This window comes from Convolutriloba macropyga, chromosome 3, assembly GCF_964194025.1.
Source record: "Convolutriloba macropyga chromosome 3, txConMacr16.3, whole genome shotgun sequence".
Lineage (NCBI taxonomy): Eukaryota > Metazoa > Xenacoelomorpha > Acoela > Convolutidae > Convolutriloba > Convolutriloba macropyga.
In genome coordinates, this window is record NC_134470.1 from 34,959,155 (window position 1) to 34,976,354 (window position 17,200).

The window sequence follows — 17,200 nt, forward strand, 5'->3', positions numbered from 1 at the left end:
AGAACGTGACTGTTCTATGTTGCAGAATTGGTAATTCTATGGAGTATGTGGCAGAACGTGACTGTTCTATGTTGCAGAATTGGTAATTCTATGGAGTATGTGGCAGAACGTGACTGTTCTATGTTGCAGAATTGGTAATTCTATGGAGTATGTGGCAGAACGTGACTGTTCTATGTTGCAGAATTGGTAATTCTATGGAGTATGTGGCAGAACGTGACTGTTCTATGTTGCAGAATTGGTAATTCTATGGAGTATGTGGCAGAACGTGACTGTTCTATGTTGCAGAATTGGTAATTCTATGGAGTATGTGGCAGAACGTGACTGTTCTATGTTGCAGAATTGGTAATTCTATGGAGTATGTGGCAGAACGTGACTGTTCTATGTTGCAGAATTGGTAATTCTATGGAGTATGTGGCAGAACGTGACTGTTCTATGTTGCAGAATTGGTAATTCTATGGAGTATGTGGCAGAACGTGACTGTTCTATGTTGCAGAATTGGTAATTCTATGGAGTATGTGGCAGAACGTGACTGTTCTATGTTGCAGAATTGGTAATTCTATGGAGTATGTGGCAGAACGTGACTGTTCTATGTTGCAGAATTGGTAATTCTATGGAGTATGTGGCAGAACGTGACTGTTCTATGTTGCAGAATTGGTAATTCTATGGAGTATGTGGCAGAACGTGACTGTTCTATGTTGCAGAATTGGTAATTCTATGGAGTATGTGGCAGAACGTGACTGTTCTATGTTGCAGAATTGGTAATTCTATGGAGTATGTGGCAGAACGTGACTGTTCTATGTTGCAGAATTGGTAATTCTATGGAGTATGTGGCAGAACGTGACTGTTCTATGTTGCAGAATTGGTAATTCTATGGAGTATGTGGCAGAACGTGACTGTTCTATGTTGCAGAATTGGTAATTCTATGGAGTATGTGGCAGAACGTGACTGTTCTATGTTGCAGAATTGGTAATTCTATGGAGTATGTGGCAGAACGTGACTGTTCTATGTTGCAGAATTGGTAATTCTATGGAGTATGTGGCAGAACGTGACTGTTCTATGTTGCAGAATTGGTAATTCTATGGAGTATGTGGCAGAACGTGACTGTTCTATGTTGCAGAATTGGTAATTCTATGGAGTATGTGGCAGAACGTGACTGTTCTATGTTGCAGAATTGGTAATTCTATGGAGTATGTGGCAGAACGTGACTGTTCTATGTTGCAGAATTGGTAATTCTATGGAGTATGTGGCAGAACGTGACTGTTCTATGTTGCAGAATTGGTAATTCTATGGAGTATGTGGCAGAACGTGACTGTTCTATGTTGCAGAATTGGTAATTCTATGGAGTATGTGGCAGAACGTGACTGTTCTATGTTGCAGAATTGGTAATTCTATGGAGTATGTGGCAGAACGTGACTGTTCTATGTTGCAGAATTGGTAATTCTATGGAGTTGAGTTTGGCTCGACCGTGAGTAATGGTGCGTTTATGTTGCTTGACCGTAGGTGCGCTCATGTTGCTTGTTTAAAAAGCCTCGCCAGTGTATGTTTGAACGAACGCACGGCTCCACCTCCCAGTGCGTTTATAAAAAGGTTTGCATCATATTGAGGACAAAAGAAATCCTCGACCTGGATGAAGTTCTAAGTGCAAGAGATAACAGGCAATAACAGAGCTTTATCAGCCTAACCTAACCGAATCCCGTAGAGTTTTGTAGGCACCTGGTTCTTAGTTTAACCATATCAATTCATGATGGCTGTTTTAAGTTCATAGTGCAAGCTTATTTCATACCTCTTAGCTTCAATTGGATCAAGTCCCCATGGCCTGTCGGTTTCGTTCTCATAATTGATGACATGGTATTGTGGTTCATCTGTGCTCAACGTGGATTCTGCAGTCTCGTCAGGATAAGAGTCAAAACCCGTAGCGCTCATTCCAAAGGGCATCACTGCAAACGTTCTTGCACGTCCATCGCCTGAAAAATGGCCAAATTGTTGAACATTTGTATAGATATCCCAGGTTCACGTCCAAGAATGGAAAATTGCCGATATGTCAGCTTTTAAACACAGAAAATCGTCGGTTATTAAGTTTTAGACGTAGTAGATTGTCGGTATGCTCGGTCTTGAACGCGAGAAAATCGGACTATTTTGTTGCAATTATATTTAATTAATTTAATTAACTAGCTTTGTAAGCATTCTAAGAAAAAAATCACATGTTCCAACTCATTTCTAAGAAAATAAAAAAACCTCCATTTGAGGTTTTCTGGAGCACTGATGATTCCTTTTGCCCAAACCAAAGTTTTCGATACTTTTTTAAGTTTAAAGAAAATCATGTAAATTTTGCCGTTTTTTCTGTCTTCTGGACTACGGTTGTCCAAGTCCAAAAGTTCGTTCATAGAACAGTTTTCCAAGGCGTATACATTATATAAGAATCTTCATTTTCTGGCAAGTATATTTAGTCACTCTTGCCATGGTTTTCAGCGCAGCTTGTTTAAGGATATTATTGTCTGGTAAGCACGGTTGGAAAACTAACAGCAAAGTAAAATTTCGTTAGAACTGTTTGTTCAAAATTCAGAACGTCTGTCACTACTACCTGCTGTTGGTGATTTTGTAATTGCTCAGAAAATTGTTTCAAATAGTTATAGTCTGATGTTGTCAAGGCAATTCGCAACGCATGGTTCTGAGATAAAATTTTTTTGAAAATATGAACTACATCACGTCAACACCTCATTTAACATTTCATAGCTGATGTAAAGTGTCAATTTAGAAGCATAAACGAAAATCTAGTTTTTCTTCAGCACGAAAGCTATGAGAAAATTAATCATTCCAAGAATTAGTTCAGATTTTGCTAGGGTAATTTCGGAGTAAAAAACAAAATTAGCATTTTTTTTTAATTTTAATTTTTTCTAAACGATATAAGCATTTCAGCAGTATCTAGTTGTTCCGAAAATAGTTGCCTTTTGCCTTTATTGCGTCTCACAAACAAAACTTTTGTAGTAAAGGCACGGGAACTCTTTTATTTGCGTGGTGACAGCTACTCACATGTCTTCATGGCTTCCCTGCCTCTTTCGATTTCTTTAGGAAATAACGGACCGTTAACCATGGCTAGACGATGAAGGGCACTCTGCTGAAAGATCCGTTCTATCCGAATAAATATCAGAGAAGCACAATTTAAGCAATATGACAAGATACATTTTGCAGAATGAAAACGAACAGCCAAAAGACGCATTTTTCAAACATTACATTTAAAACTTACTTTATTACAAATAAAAATTTTGAGATACAACGTGGAAACAAAAATTAAACTCGAAAACTAATTTCATATGAAAAATTTTGCAAAAAAACTTGACAGCAATTTGGAAGATTTGAATAATTAAAAAATTTCTTACAGAAATCCTATTCAAAGTTCACTTTCTACAATAATTCATACACAAAACTGTTGTCAGAATTAGTTTTTCTAAAATCATCCACATTCATAATTTTTTGTCTGAATTACTTCTACCGTCGAATTTTATATGTGTACGATACTTTGATTGCTTACACCTGACGATATTTCTGCTTATCTCCTATTGCAAATATCTTGTTGAGATCAATGTAATCACGGTAGTGTTCGTCTTCATTGTACAAAATATCGTAGTTTCTCGCTGAGTCAGAAAGTAGGTTCTCTAGGTGCTTAAAATTCCATTATATCCAAACAAAAAGAAAAGCACAATTAAACCAAAAAAAAATCAACATACAACAGTTTCAGAATAACAACAGAGTGCAAAAACGCATTTGTTCAAGCATTAGAATTGAATCTGACTTTATATAGTTGTGCAAAAATAAAAAATATTGAGACCCAATTTGGAAATAAAAGTTAAACTTTAACGATTTCCAATTTTAAAGAACTTTCCTTGAAAAAAATGGCAAGAAAATCGCTCTTTATTGATGTTACATATCGACGAAGTTTTTGGAAGAATTAGATATTAATGAAAAATGATAAATTTCGACAGAAATAAACTCCCTCGACAGAAATAAAAAACTCGACAGAAATAAAAAAAAATCATTTTCTACGATCATTCACGCATGTTTTGTCAAAATTAGCTATTCCAAGGTTAGTCAGAATTGACTCTACCTTTGAACTTCATATGTGTACGTTATATTGATTGCTTAGAGATGACCAATATTTCTGCACATCTGCTATCGTATATCTTGTCAAGATAAACGTAATCCTCGCAATGTTTGTCTACAATGACAAAAATAACACTGTAGTTTCTTGTTGTGTTCCAGTAAGTTAACTGTCATTAACTATTGCTATTTGTTTCTCCTTCTTTGGATTCGTCAAATCAACAGCTCCATTCCTTCGAAAATTGCATCAACAACTTTTTTTCAAAGCTCTCGAACAGATTAATTTTGTCAGCTATTGACACATTTTTCTGCAACCTTATTCACGGTTCTGCTCTTGAGCATTGTTATCTTTGCTAAACCAACCACTAAAGAGGAATTTTAGTTGCCTCTTACCCTGAAAACCGAAGCTGACTTTCATACATTGTTCTATAGGATGAAAAGTAATGACATCTCAGCAGTGAAAAGGTAATCTGTAAAATTTGTCTGATTTTGTTAGGGTTGTTTCTGAGCGTACAAAAAGAATAAAAAAATCAGACAAAGATACTTTCAATTTTTGCTAATTTTAGTTACTCTGTGACGCAGCAACTTTTTCAATTTTTACGCAGTTGAGTGAAAACCTCCGCTACATTTTTCATCAACTTCTGCCATTTTATCGTCCATACTTTTATAATGTTTATCCGAAATATGTTTTACCTTTTTTGCGAACCATATGCCGGGCGCTGAGACTTCAGGCTGGTTATGGTTGTTAATCTTTTGCGTATGTCATGAGGATTAATCTGATCTTTGTAGTCCTTTTCTCCATGTAAAAACGTAGATTTCTGCTGAATTCAGGTTTGTTTCAAATGCTGCAACCTGTTCGTTGGTTGGATGCATTGATTCTGCAGATCAAATTTTCGATTTTAGATAACAACAAAACAATGACTTCAACTTTTTCCACCAATCTCTCGACCAAGTACTCTTCTTCTACTATAAATAATGCCATATGTGATTAATCCATTTTCACCCCCATTACATTGATGTTCACGTTTGTTCTTGATCTTTAACATCATTGTCAGAGAAACTCCAAAGGGACCTCAGTTCCCTTTCCTAATAAAAGCCCAGCTGTTCGTACAATGACTTAGAGGTCAAACAACACAAAACTGAGCACGGAGTGATCAGATTAGTTCAATGCTGCCTGAGTCGTACATAGTTATGTTTTTTTTCCGATTGTAGAAATTTACAACAGTCTGTTTGCATGGTACAGAAACTTCCGCTGACGTATTACCGATAGTATCTAATAATACTCATAATAATAAAGAAGCTGTCTTGAAATTGCGAACAAGTGGTCAGGTCAGCGAAGCAAACGAAATGTTTTTCCCTCCTAAAATTGATATGTCATCGTTGAAGGCGGGGAAGAGGAATTCCGCCTTCAAATTATTGTTTACTTGGACATATTTAATATTTATACACACTCATTATTCGAAGCTATCGTTTATAGACAAGAAATTGCAATTGACTTTTATTTGTGCAGTATAAAAATTAGGCCATTGACGTAATTTAGACGGTATGAAGACGTTGTGTTTTCTCAAAAGCTTGAGTTCCGGACAACCCATCAAAACTCAAAACATGAATAGATTTGTGTTTGGAAGCATGAGTTATACTCTGATCACACGAGTTTAAAGACCCCCTAGAAAGATGATATCACAGAAAAATACGTAAGTAGGTTGATATCGGGACGTAAATTTATTGTTAATGTGAGGGCGTTATGATCTATTTGTGACAACCCAGTGGCTTAAAATTTGATAACGTGAAGAAATATCAATTAAATCAGCATTACGTTTAAGTTTGACTAAGACATTGAATACCCGGGTCGAGGTGTCACCGCCATTCGACGCAAATTTATGTAACATAAGCGGTTAATGCGGACATTTTTGTAAGATAAGCGGTGAATGCGGTGAAATTACATATCAGGCGGTCAATTGCGGTGAAAAAAACTTTATCGCCTGGTAGCGCTGAAATTTCATAATTTCACCGCTGAATTTAGCGGTGAAATTACATAAATTCACTGCTTCGAAAAAAAGTGTCCAAATTATGTAAGATAAGCGGTGATGCGGTGAAATTACATAAATTCATTGCTCAACTTAGTGGTGAACTGACATAAATTCGCCGCTTAGAAAAAATTGTTAAAGATGTTTGAGATCAGCAAAGAATGCGGTGAAATTAATGGTGAGTATGGGAGGAATTGTTAGATTTGCCTTCCCACTAAAATTACCCCTTAATCTTACATCTTTTTGACGATTTTTTAAGCGGTGAATTTATGTAATTTTACCACTAGAGTAAGCGGTGAACTTACAAAAATTCACCACATTTCACCGCTAAATTATGTAATTTCACCGCTAAAAATTGCAAATCTTACAAAAATTCACCGCGCATGTTTTGCAGAAGGTAGAGTGAATTCGATTTATATTCAAACAAACAATAATAGAATTTAGTGAGAGATGGCGCAGTGGAAGAAGTGGATGCCATGCAGGAGGTGAGAGGTTCGGACCCTTGTAAGGGCGGTGAAATTACATTTTAGCGGTCAATTGTGGTGAATTTTTGTAAGTTCATCGCTTAGTCTAGCGGTGAGCTTACATAATTTCACCGCATTCACCGCATTTCACCGCAAAATTACGTACGAAATTTGCGGTGAAAAAAACTAACTTTTCACCGCTTATCTTACATATTTTTGCATTTTTTTCTCGACCCGGGTAAGTGATGTCAATTCCGCCAGAACTGTTTAAACAGTACACGTCGCTTAATTATTATGATTTCTACTGTCATCCAGTTAATTTCTTCGGGCCATTAAGAAAATAGTTGTGAAGTTTAGTAAATATGATAAACATTGATTGTTCAGATGTGTTCCGCGAAGATAACTTGAAACCACGATTATTATCCAACTTGAAAAACATCAAGTTGGATATTAATCGTGTTAGCAAATTATCTTCGCGGAACTCAACTGAACAATCAATGTGCACCATATTTAGTAAACTTGACAAACTATTTTCTTAATGGCCGAAGGAATTAACTGGATGAAAGTATTCGTATTGTTAACTTATAGTTATTGCAGTTCATGTGATCACGTGGGAAATTTCGTCTTCATTATAAGGATGTTGAAAAACTAAATTTTTACAGTTATTTTAAATCAGCCAATCTTGAGAAATCTTGTGCAGATTTTTAGACAAAATTTTAAATCTGCAATTTTTTGAAATTTATGTAATTGAGAAATTCGATAAAATCAGAAAACTTTGACATATATATGGTAATATAGTTCAAAAACGTGTAAACATAGCTGGCAGGTTGCCAGAAAATAGCCGCAATAGATTCGTAGATCGGCCGTCTAAAAAACAGTAAAAAAGACAGACCAAAAAAACTCGTCTTTTCATTGAAGGCTTATATGTTATGTTTTGATTAAAAATCTGTATTAGTTATTGCTGCTTCTATTAGCTGATCTCAAATAACCTTCACTTAGAGTGACACACACCCATTTGACCTTATCTCTTTGAATTAAAGTAAATAAAAGTCAATTTCAAAGTGAAGAAGTCATTTTTGAGAGTGAGGTAAGTCAAGTGTGACCAAAAATTTAATCAAGCGCATGAACAAAAAAACTCGCTCCACTCAGACCAAAAAATGACGTCACACATGCAATTCAGTTGAAAGTGCATGAACGAATGAACAAAAAGTGGCTGTGACGTCATATGGTCGTAACAAAAATCATGACGACGAAACAAAAAAACATAGCAGGACAAGTCCTGACGTACAATTCAAAAGAAATCTCATTGACTAGAAAAATAGAGCTAAAACGGACTATGAATGGATGGGAAAAACCTTAGAAAAAAATCCGATCCAAAAAATTGAAAAAAAAAAACAGTAAAAATCAAAGTGAAATTGCCGCATGTGAACAAAAAACCACTAACGAGAAAGTGAATTTTGTTCAAACACCGTTTTCTCACTCTACTTTAAATTTAGAGGGAAAAAATTTCACGACGCAAAACCACTCGCTTTTTCGCTCCATTTCCTGTTTCGGCGTGACCAAAATCACTATTCCAATTTGACTTCAAAAATCATGAAAATGTGTTAACTGATCTTATAAAACACATAGCCGGAAGAATTCCGGAAACGACTCGAAGTGAAAATCCATTTAAATGCCATCAAGCTACTCATCAAACAAAACGAGCCCTCACTAATTTATGATCATCTTGAAACAAAGTCATGAAACAAATAATTAAAAACAAAAAAATCAAATCTGTTAAATATGATAAAAATCTGATCAAATTTTATAAATTGAGATCCCGAAAAAAACTATCTCTGCCAAAATAACTTCATCAAATCAACTAGTACTTACAAAAACCACTTATGTGAATTTTGAAAAAAAATAATTTAGGCTAAATTATGAAAAAAAAGCTCTTAAAAACAAAATTCACTGAAAAAGTCGAAAAAGTTACTAATTTTTTTTAATATTTCAGAAAACATAAAAATCCAAGGAAAATTCCCTTCATCCAATAGAGTATCCAGATTATCGCAAAACAATAGGCTGGTCATAATAGGCAAAGAAACTTAGCTAAAAACAGAAAACGAAAAACTGTTATATTCATGAGTTATACTCTGATCACACGAGTTTAAAGACCCCCTAGAAAGATGATATCACAGAAAAATACGTAAGTAGGTTGATATCGGGACGTAAATTTATTGTTAATGTGAGGGCGTTATGATCTATTTGTGACAACCCAGTGGCTTAAAATTTGATAACGTGAAGAAATATCAATTAAATCAGCATTACGTTTAAGTTTGACTAAGACATTGAATACCCGGGCCAAGGTGTCACCGCCATTCGACGCAAATTTATGTAACATAAGCGGTTAATGCGGACATTTTTGTAAGATAAGCGGTGAATGCGGTGAAATTACATATCAGGCGGTCAATGCGGTGAAAAAAAACTTTATCGCCTGGTAGCGCTGAAATTTCATAATTTCACCGCTGAATTTAGCGGTGAAATTACATAAATTCACTGCTTCGAAAAAAAGTGTCCAAATTATGTAAGCTAAGCGGTGATGCGGTGAAATTACATAAATTCATTGCTCAACTTAGTGGTGAACTTACATAAATTCGCCGCTTAGAAAAAATTATTAAAGATGTTTGAGATCAGCAAAGAATGCGGTGAAATTAATGGTGAGTGTGGGAGGAATTGTTAGATTTGCCTTCCCACTAAAATTACCCCTTAATCTTACATCTTTTTGACGATTTTTTTAAGCGGTGAATTTATGTAATTTTACCACTAGAGTAAGCGGTGAACTTACAAAAATTCACCACATTTCACCGCTAAATTATGTAATTTCACCGCTAAAAATTGCAAATCTTACAAAAATTCACCGCGCATGTTTTGCAAAGGTAGAGTGAATTCGATTTATATTCAAACAAACAATAATAGAATTTAGTGAGAGATGGCGCAGTGGAAGAAGTGGATGCCATGCAGGAGGTGAGAGGTTCGTACCCTTGTAAGGGCGGTGAAATTACATTTTAGCGGTCAATTGTGGTAAATTTTTGTAAGTTCACCGCTTAGTCTAGCGGTGAACTTACATAATTTCACCGCATTCACCGCATTTCACCGCAAAATTACGTACGAAATTTGCGGTGAAAAAAACTAACTTTTCACCGCTTATCTTACAAATTTTTGCATTTTTTTCTCGACCCGGGTAAGTGATGTCAATTCCGCCAGAACTGTTTAAACAGTACACGTCGGTTAATTATTATGATTTCTACTGTCATCCAGTTAATTTCTTCGGGCCATTAAGAAAATAGTTGTGAAGTTTAGTAAATATGATAAAAATTGATTGTTCAGATGTGTTCCGCGAAGATAACTTGAAACCACGATTATTATCCAACTTGAAAAACATCAAGTTGGATATTAATCGTGTTAGCAAATTATCTTCGCGGAACTCAACTGAACAATCAATGTGCACCATATTTAGTAAACTTGACAAACTATTTTCTTAATGGCCGAAGGAATTAACTGGATGAAAGTATTCGTATTGTTAACTTATAGTTATTGCAGTTCATGTGATCACGTGGGAAATTTCGTCTTCATTATAAGGATGTTGAAAAACTAAATTTTTACAGTTATTTTAAATCAGCCAATCTTGAGAAATCTTGTGCAGATTTTTAGACAAAATTTTAAATCTGCAATTTTTTGAAATTTATGTAATTGAGAAATTCGATAAAATCAGAAAACTTTGACATATATATGGTAATATAGTTCAAAAACGTGTAAACATAGCTGGCAGGTTGCCAGAAAATAGCCGCAATAGATTCGTAGATCGGCCGTCTAAAAAACAGTAAAAAAGACAGACCAAAAAAACTCGTCTTTTCATTGAAGGCTTATATGTTATGTTTTGATTAAAAATCTGTATTAGTTATTGCTGCTTCTATTAGCTGATCTCAAATAACCTTCACTTAGAGTGACACACACCCATTTGACCTTATCTCTTTGAATTAAAGTAAATAAAAGTCAATTTCAAAGTGAGGAAGTCATTTTTGAGAGTGAGGTAAGTCAAGTGTGACCAAAAATTTAATCAAGCGCATGAACAAAAAAACTCGCTCCACTCAGACCAAAAAATGACGTCACACATGCAATTCAGTTGAAATTGCATGAACGAATGAACAAAAAGTGGCTGTGACGTCATATGGTCGTAACAAAAATCATGACGACGAAACAAAAAAACATAGCAGGACAAGTCCTGACGTAAAATTCAAAAGAAATCTCATTGACTAAAAAAATAGAGCTAAAACGGACTATGAATGGATTGGAAAAACCTTAGAAAAAAATCCGATCCAAAAAATCGAAAAAAAAACAGTAAAAATCAAAGTGAAATTGCCGCATGTGAACAAAAAACCACTAACGAGAAAATGAATTTTGTTCAAACACCGTTTTCTCACTCTACTTTAAATTTAGAGGGAAAAAATTTCACGACGCAAAACCACGCGCTTTTTCGCTCCATTTCCTGTTTCGGCGTGACCAAAATCACTACTCCAATTTGACTTCAAAAATCATGAAAATGTGTGAACTGATCTTATAAAACACATAGCCGGAAGAATTCCGGAAACGACTCGAAGTGAAAATCCATTTAAATGCCATCAAGCTACTCATCAAACAAAACGAGCCCTCACTAATTTATGATCATCTTGAAACAAAGTCATGAAACAAATAATTAAAAACAAAAAAATCAAATCTGTTAAATATGATAAAAATCTGATCAAATTTTATAAATTGAGATCCCGAAAAAAACTATCTCTGCCAAAATAACTTCATCAAATCAACTAGTACTTACAAAAACCACTTATGTGAATTTTGAAAAAAAATACTTTAGGCTAAATTATGAAAAAAAAGCTCTTAAAAACAAAATTCACTGAAAAAGTCGAAAAAGTTACTAATTTTTTTTAATATTTCAAAAAACATACAAATCCAAGGAAAATTCCCTTCATCCAATAGAGTATCCAGATTATCGCAAAACAATAGGCTGGTCATAATATGCAAAGAAACTTAGCTAAAAACAGAAAACGAAAAACTGCAAAAAATTAAGAAAAATAGTTCCAATTTTTGCCATTTTTTTGTCATATTTCTCAACAAAAAAAAATTTTTACCCACAACACTGTAACCAATTGTTATAATAATATTGCTCAAGTAGAGGGGGTTTCTTCAATACCCATTTGAGCCAGTAAAACAAAATAATTGTCAAAAAAAAACGCAAAAAATAGCCTGAAAATCTGCACAAAATACATTAAAAACCACCGAAATATCATAAAAATTATACGAATTTCCAAAAACCTTGAAACCACTACCGAAATCAGCCACAAAATCATAACAAAGCCTCTTAACGAAAACAAATAAAAAACTGCTTTAAAATGCCGCACGTGAACAAAAAAATTTCGCTCGCTTAGAGAAAATTTTTTCATACATCAATTTCTCGCTCTCTCAAAAACAGCGGTATGAACAAAAACCACTCTCTTTTGGCTCCGCTCATCATTTTTGTTCAGCACCAAAATCACCAAGTTTTTTCACGCGTTTCATTTCCCGCTTCAAAAATCACTCCAATAAAATTGATTAAAAAAAACATACCCGGAAAAATTCCGGAAACGAATCGAAGTGAAAATCCATTTAAACGCCATCCAACTACTCATCAAACAAAACGTGCCTTCACTAATTTATGGTTATCTAGAAACAAAGTCATGAACCAAAAGAGTGCAAACAATAAAATTAAGTCTGTTAAAATATGATAAAAAATCTGATCAAGTTTTGTTATAAATTGAGATCCCGAAAAAACTATCTCTGCCAAAATAACTTCATCAAAACAACTAATACTTACAAAAACCACTTATGTGAATTTTGAGAAAAATACTTCAGGCTAAAATTATGAAAAAAAAGCTCAAAGTTACTAATTTTTTTTTTATATTTCAAAAACATATAAACCCAAAGAAAAATTCCCTTCAGCCAATAGGTATCCAGATGCTCGCAAAACAACAGGGAAGTCATAATAGGCAAAGAAACTGAGCTAAAAACAGAAAAAAACGAAAAACTGCAAAAAAAATTAAGAAAAATAGTTCCAATTTTCGCAATTTTTTTTGTCAAATTTCTCAACAAAAAAATGATTCTTACCCTCAAAACTGTAACCAATTGTTATCATAAAAATGATCAAGTAGAAAGAATTTCTTCAATACCCATTTGAGCCAGTAAAACAAAGTAATCGTCAAAAAACCGCAAAAATTAGCCCGAAAATCAGCAAAATACATTAAAAACCTCCGAATTATCATAAAATTCATATGACTATCCAAAAACCTTCATACTACTGCCAAAACCAGCCTAAAATTAAAACAAAATCATAACAAAACCTCTTAACCAAAATAAAGAAAAAAACTGCTTTAAAATGCCGCACGTGAACAAAAAAATTTCGCTCGCTTAGAGAAAATTTTTTCTCACATCAATTTCTCGCTCTCTCAAAAACAGCGGTATGAACAAAAACCACTCTCTTTTAGCTCCGCTCTTCACTTTTTTCCGCACCAAAATCACTCCAAATTTTTTCACGCGTTTCATTTCCCGCTTCAAAAATCACTCCAGTAAAAAAATTGATTTAAAAAAAATGACTTCTCCAATACTCCTCTTCGAGTCGTAAAAAGGACTTCTCCAATACTCCTCTTCGAGTCGTAAAAAAAAGACAGCGCCCCAATACAATTAAAATTCTTTGAATTGTAAAAAACCAAGAGAAGGCCAATAATAGCCCCAGCTATCGCTGTGCGGCTATTAAAAAATGAACAGTTTCTGAAAAAACAGTTATTTTTTCTTCAAATCAATCAAACAACAATGATTGTGAGAATGTAGATTCTGTTTCTCTATCTTGAGATAATGTATCTGACCTAAGCAGTGACACAAAAAGAATCTTAGCGGGTTCTATCATTGTCTGATGTGATTTCATGAAATTGCTCATTAAAAACCACAACTGATGGTTTTTGGTTTAAGATGGGTAGTTTTTATCGGAATTTGGTTACAGGGAGTAATAATTTGTAGAAATTGTGTAATTTAGTTTACAGGATTTTTTTACACAAATCTGGCATTTTTGGTAATTTTGCGTAGATTTGGTAACAGGGAAATTTTGCGTTTATGTTGGGTACTTTTTGTCGCAAATGGGGCATTTTTTTGGTAAATATAGGTTTTTGAAAACAAAATGGTTTTTATTTGGTAAAATTGGTATTTTTGGTGAAAGAAGTGTAGTTTTTGGTACAATTTAATATCAAGAGTTTTCAGAAAAATTGGGCAAAATTGGCAAACTTTGGGTAAATTAGGTCAAATTTGTGTGACATTTGCGTACTTTTTAACAAGTTTTGATAATTTTTTGTAATTTTGTAATTTTGTTTAACCATTACGAATTGGGTAATATTTAAAAACTCAAATTGGGTGAAATTTGAAGAACGGAAAAAAGGAAAAGTTCAAAATATACATTTTTGTTATTTGAGTTTGCTCCGGTTGGTGTAAGAGATGCTGCTATCTCTGCATTGATGGGTATGAGTTTTGCAGGAACTGACGTATTTGGATTTTGAACATCTGGAAGATGTTCTCTCATGCGGTTATAGATACATGCCTCACAAATTAAAAATACCGTATACCTAATCTTCGTACATAGGTACATCCTAAATAATTGGTAACATCTGGTATGTGATCACTCAAGATGTTAATTAATAGGTACATCCTTCAGGAAAAGATGAACATAAGCCATACCTGTTGTTAATACATAGGTACATCCTTCTGTCCCCGGTCTGCTTAGCTATTACAACTTGTGTTCCATATGGATTGAGAAAATCAGCACAATTTATCTGCCCTCGAATTTGTTATGAAGATTGATTTCGTTCACAAACTTTTTAATTTTTTTGATCCAAGCTGCACCAAAAAGCCAGAATTATCATGGCTGCAGCCTAAGAACCTCTAATTAGAAATTAAGTGTCCCCAATATGGCTTCAAGTGTGTATCCAAATTTCGAAAAGGAACCAGGGGTGTAGGTATTTTGTTTTTGATAATATGTCACCAAACAATTAATAGTTAACTTAAAACACGACGATTTAGAAGTCGAACGCACTCACTAAATTCAGTCGTTTTGACCTTCACATTTACGTTCTAAAAACAAGCGTTTTTTTAGCAGAAGCATATAAAATTAACATCGATTTGAACAACATCCTTAAACTAGATTACATTATCGTTGCATTCGACTACATTTAATCGTTTTTTCCTTTTTTCTAATTGTGGCTGTGGTGTGCTGATAGAAGCGACCTTTTCAAACTGCGACGAGGGTCTCGTGAGGACCAATTCTGAAAAGTGAGCGAATTAACCAAAGAGATTTGTTTTTGAGCTCAAAAACCGAACAACAAGAACAAGAAAATGCTAAATTACGGGAAAATCAAAGAAAACGTTAACGATTGCCCACGTTTTCAGGAACGGTATTCCAGGAAATACTATGTGCTTTTTCCAATCTCCCAATTGAGGCAAGGAATCGTGCAAAAGTCACCCTAGAATCAAAATGGATTACAATCGGATAAAATGCTTGCCACCTATTACCAATTAACAATGTCAAAACAACTTCCACTGCTACCTGTAAATTCATATTCTACCAGGACAAAATTGATGTGCACAAGACATGTAGGAGTCTACGAAGCAAAAGTTTTATGAAGAAACTAAATATTTGCACATACGAATTGCTGCCTGATTGTGAACAGGAAATACTTAACGAGGTACCTAAGCGAGAACCGACGATTGTGTTGTCTCAGCTTTGGTACATGATGAAACGAATGGAAGATGGAAACGAAAAACTAAAATTGTCAAAGTAAAAGAAGTTGAGAAATTGGACAACTTAGATGCTGTCAAAAAAGACTAAAGACAAGCAACTGACTGCAACAGCAGCGAGATTCCGTTGCCGCAAAGCAAACTCCACTGCTTCGGTAGAGCGTAGAGGAACTTATATGAACTTAGTACACTAACTTAACATTTTCGTTTTGATTTAATTTAATGAACTTCAATTATTTAATTCTCTTCAAAAATAAATTGATTTCTCACGGAAAGATAAATACAATTGGTAGGAACGAAGTACTAAATGATTAATTTAGCTGTTTATTGATAAAATTAATTTTTAAAGCTACGAACCTACCAGTGCTCTCCGTTGGTGCCTTTTAACCTAGTTGCAATCTCCGCAAACCGCACAGGTTGCAAGAAGGGGATTTGCTGCCTATACAGAAAATCTGCGGTCTCCAATGAGCTATTAGAGCAACTAGTAGCAATCTACAAAAAATATCAAGTGTTTGTTTTTCTTTTTTAAAAATTTGTTTCCGACGATTTATTCACTGGCAATTTCCTAAAGTTTCCTGTTTCTTTTCTTAGGACTAGTTGTTTGGATGTGCTTCCTCTCATTTTAAAAAACTAATGCGCTGTTAGGATGAGATCCAGATAAAAACCAGTAAGGCGTAATGCTAAAAACGCAGACAAAAGAACATTAAAGGATGTTTTAAAAAACGAAGATACTTCAGATAAAACGGCACAGGAGTGAATACATCAAAACGTTCCCTCTTTAAATAATACTTTGATGAATTCGAATTTGTTAATAGTCCCTGAGTTAGAGCCAGTGGCAGTCTGCCTCATTGAAACTTTGTTAAAAAGTTTCAAAAGCAATGACTAACTCTGGAGAGCTACCCCTAGATCGAAACATCCAACAGAAAAAGAGGTGTTGTTTGTTTCTGTACAACTAAAGCAAAAAAGAAGAGAATAACATTAGTTTATACAAAGACTCTGCCAGCTATTAGTTTGGAAATATAAACTTGCGGTAGGATATACCTTGACCTGTATATACATTACCCTCACTGCTACAAAAGCAGAAAATTTCTGAAAAGCATTCTCCATATATTAATCAAATAAGTATAGCAACCAGTTCTTTGCAAATCGTGTGTTGGGACCAAAAAGTTAACTTGTTGAAAAAATCGGCAAAATTGACTCTGATAACAAACCAGATGGAAATGAAAGCTCTGGTTCTTGTAGATCCTCAAATGCCAAAGCGCGAAACATACGAAAAAAAACTGTTTTGACGTTTTTTTACAACTTTAATTCTGAAATACTCTTTGAAAAAACTTAAACCAGCGACCCTTAAACGAGGGGGACTAGAACTTGTAAAAGGAGAGCAAAATTCTGAATGATTAAAATACTGACAAGAAGCTGGAATAAACTAGACGATGATCCAAGTGATCTTCAGAAAAAATTGAATTTGTGAGCAGCCAATTAATAACAATTGATACTAACCGGTGTGCAGAGATAGTACACGCAAAGCTGGTTGATGAACTGAATGCTTGAATGCTTGAATAATTTTTATCACCAAAGCCATCAAAACAAGGCGCCTAGAAGGAATGCGTTTATAGAGAAGTAAAATAGTGTTCAAACAAAAGATGCCAACTCTGGAAGCGTTACTTAACAGCAAGGTCTCAAAGTAATAAAGAAGAGTACAAAAAGCATTCTAAATTGTTGAGTAAAAAATACGAGAGTTAGAGTTTTATGAAGGGCTTTTAAGCA

At 34.4% G+C, this 17,200-nt stretch overlaps 1 protein-coding gene across 4 annotated transcripts in view; it reads right to left on the minus strand.

Moving 5' to 3' along the window:
* LOC142336162 (uncharacterized) overlaps window positions 1–17,200 on the minus strand; it is a 103,804-nt gene that overhangs the window by 65,459 nt on the left and 21,145 nt on the right. For all 4 annotated transcript variants that reach the window (XM_075384770.1, XM_075384769.1, XM_075384771.1 and 1 more), the window contains one exon: window positions 1,784–1,964. In XM_075384770.1, the coding sequence (XP_075240885.1) occupies window positions 1,784–1,964 (181 nt within the window). The remainder of the gene's footprint in view (window positions 1–1,783; window positions 1,965–17,200) is intronic.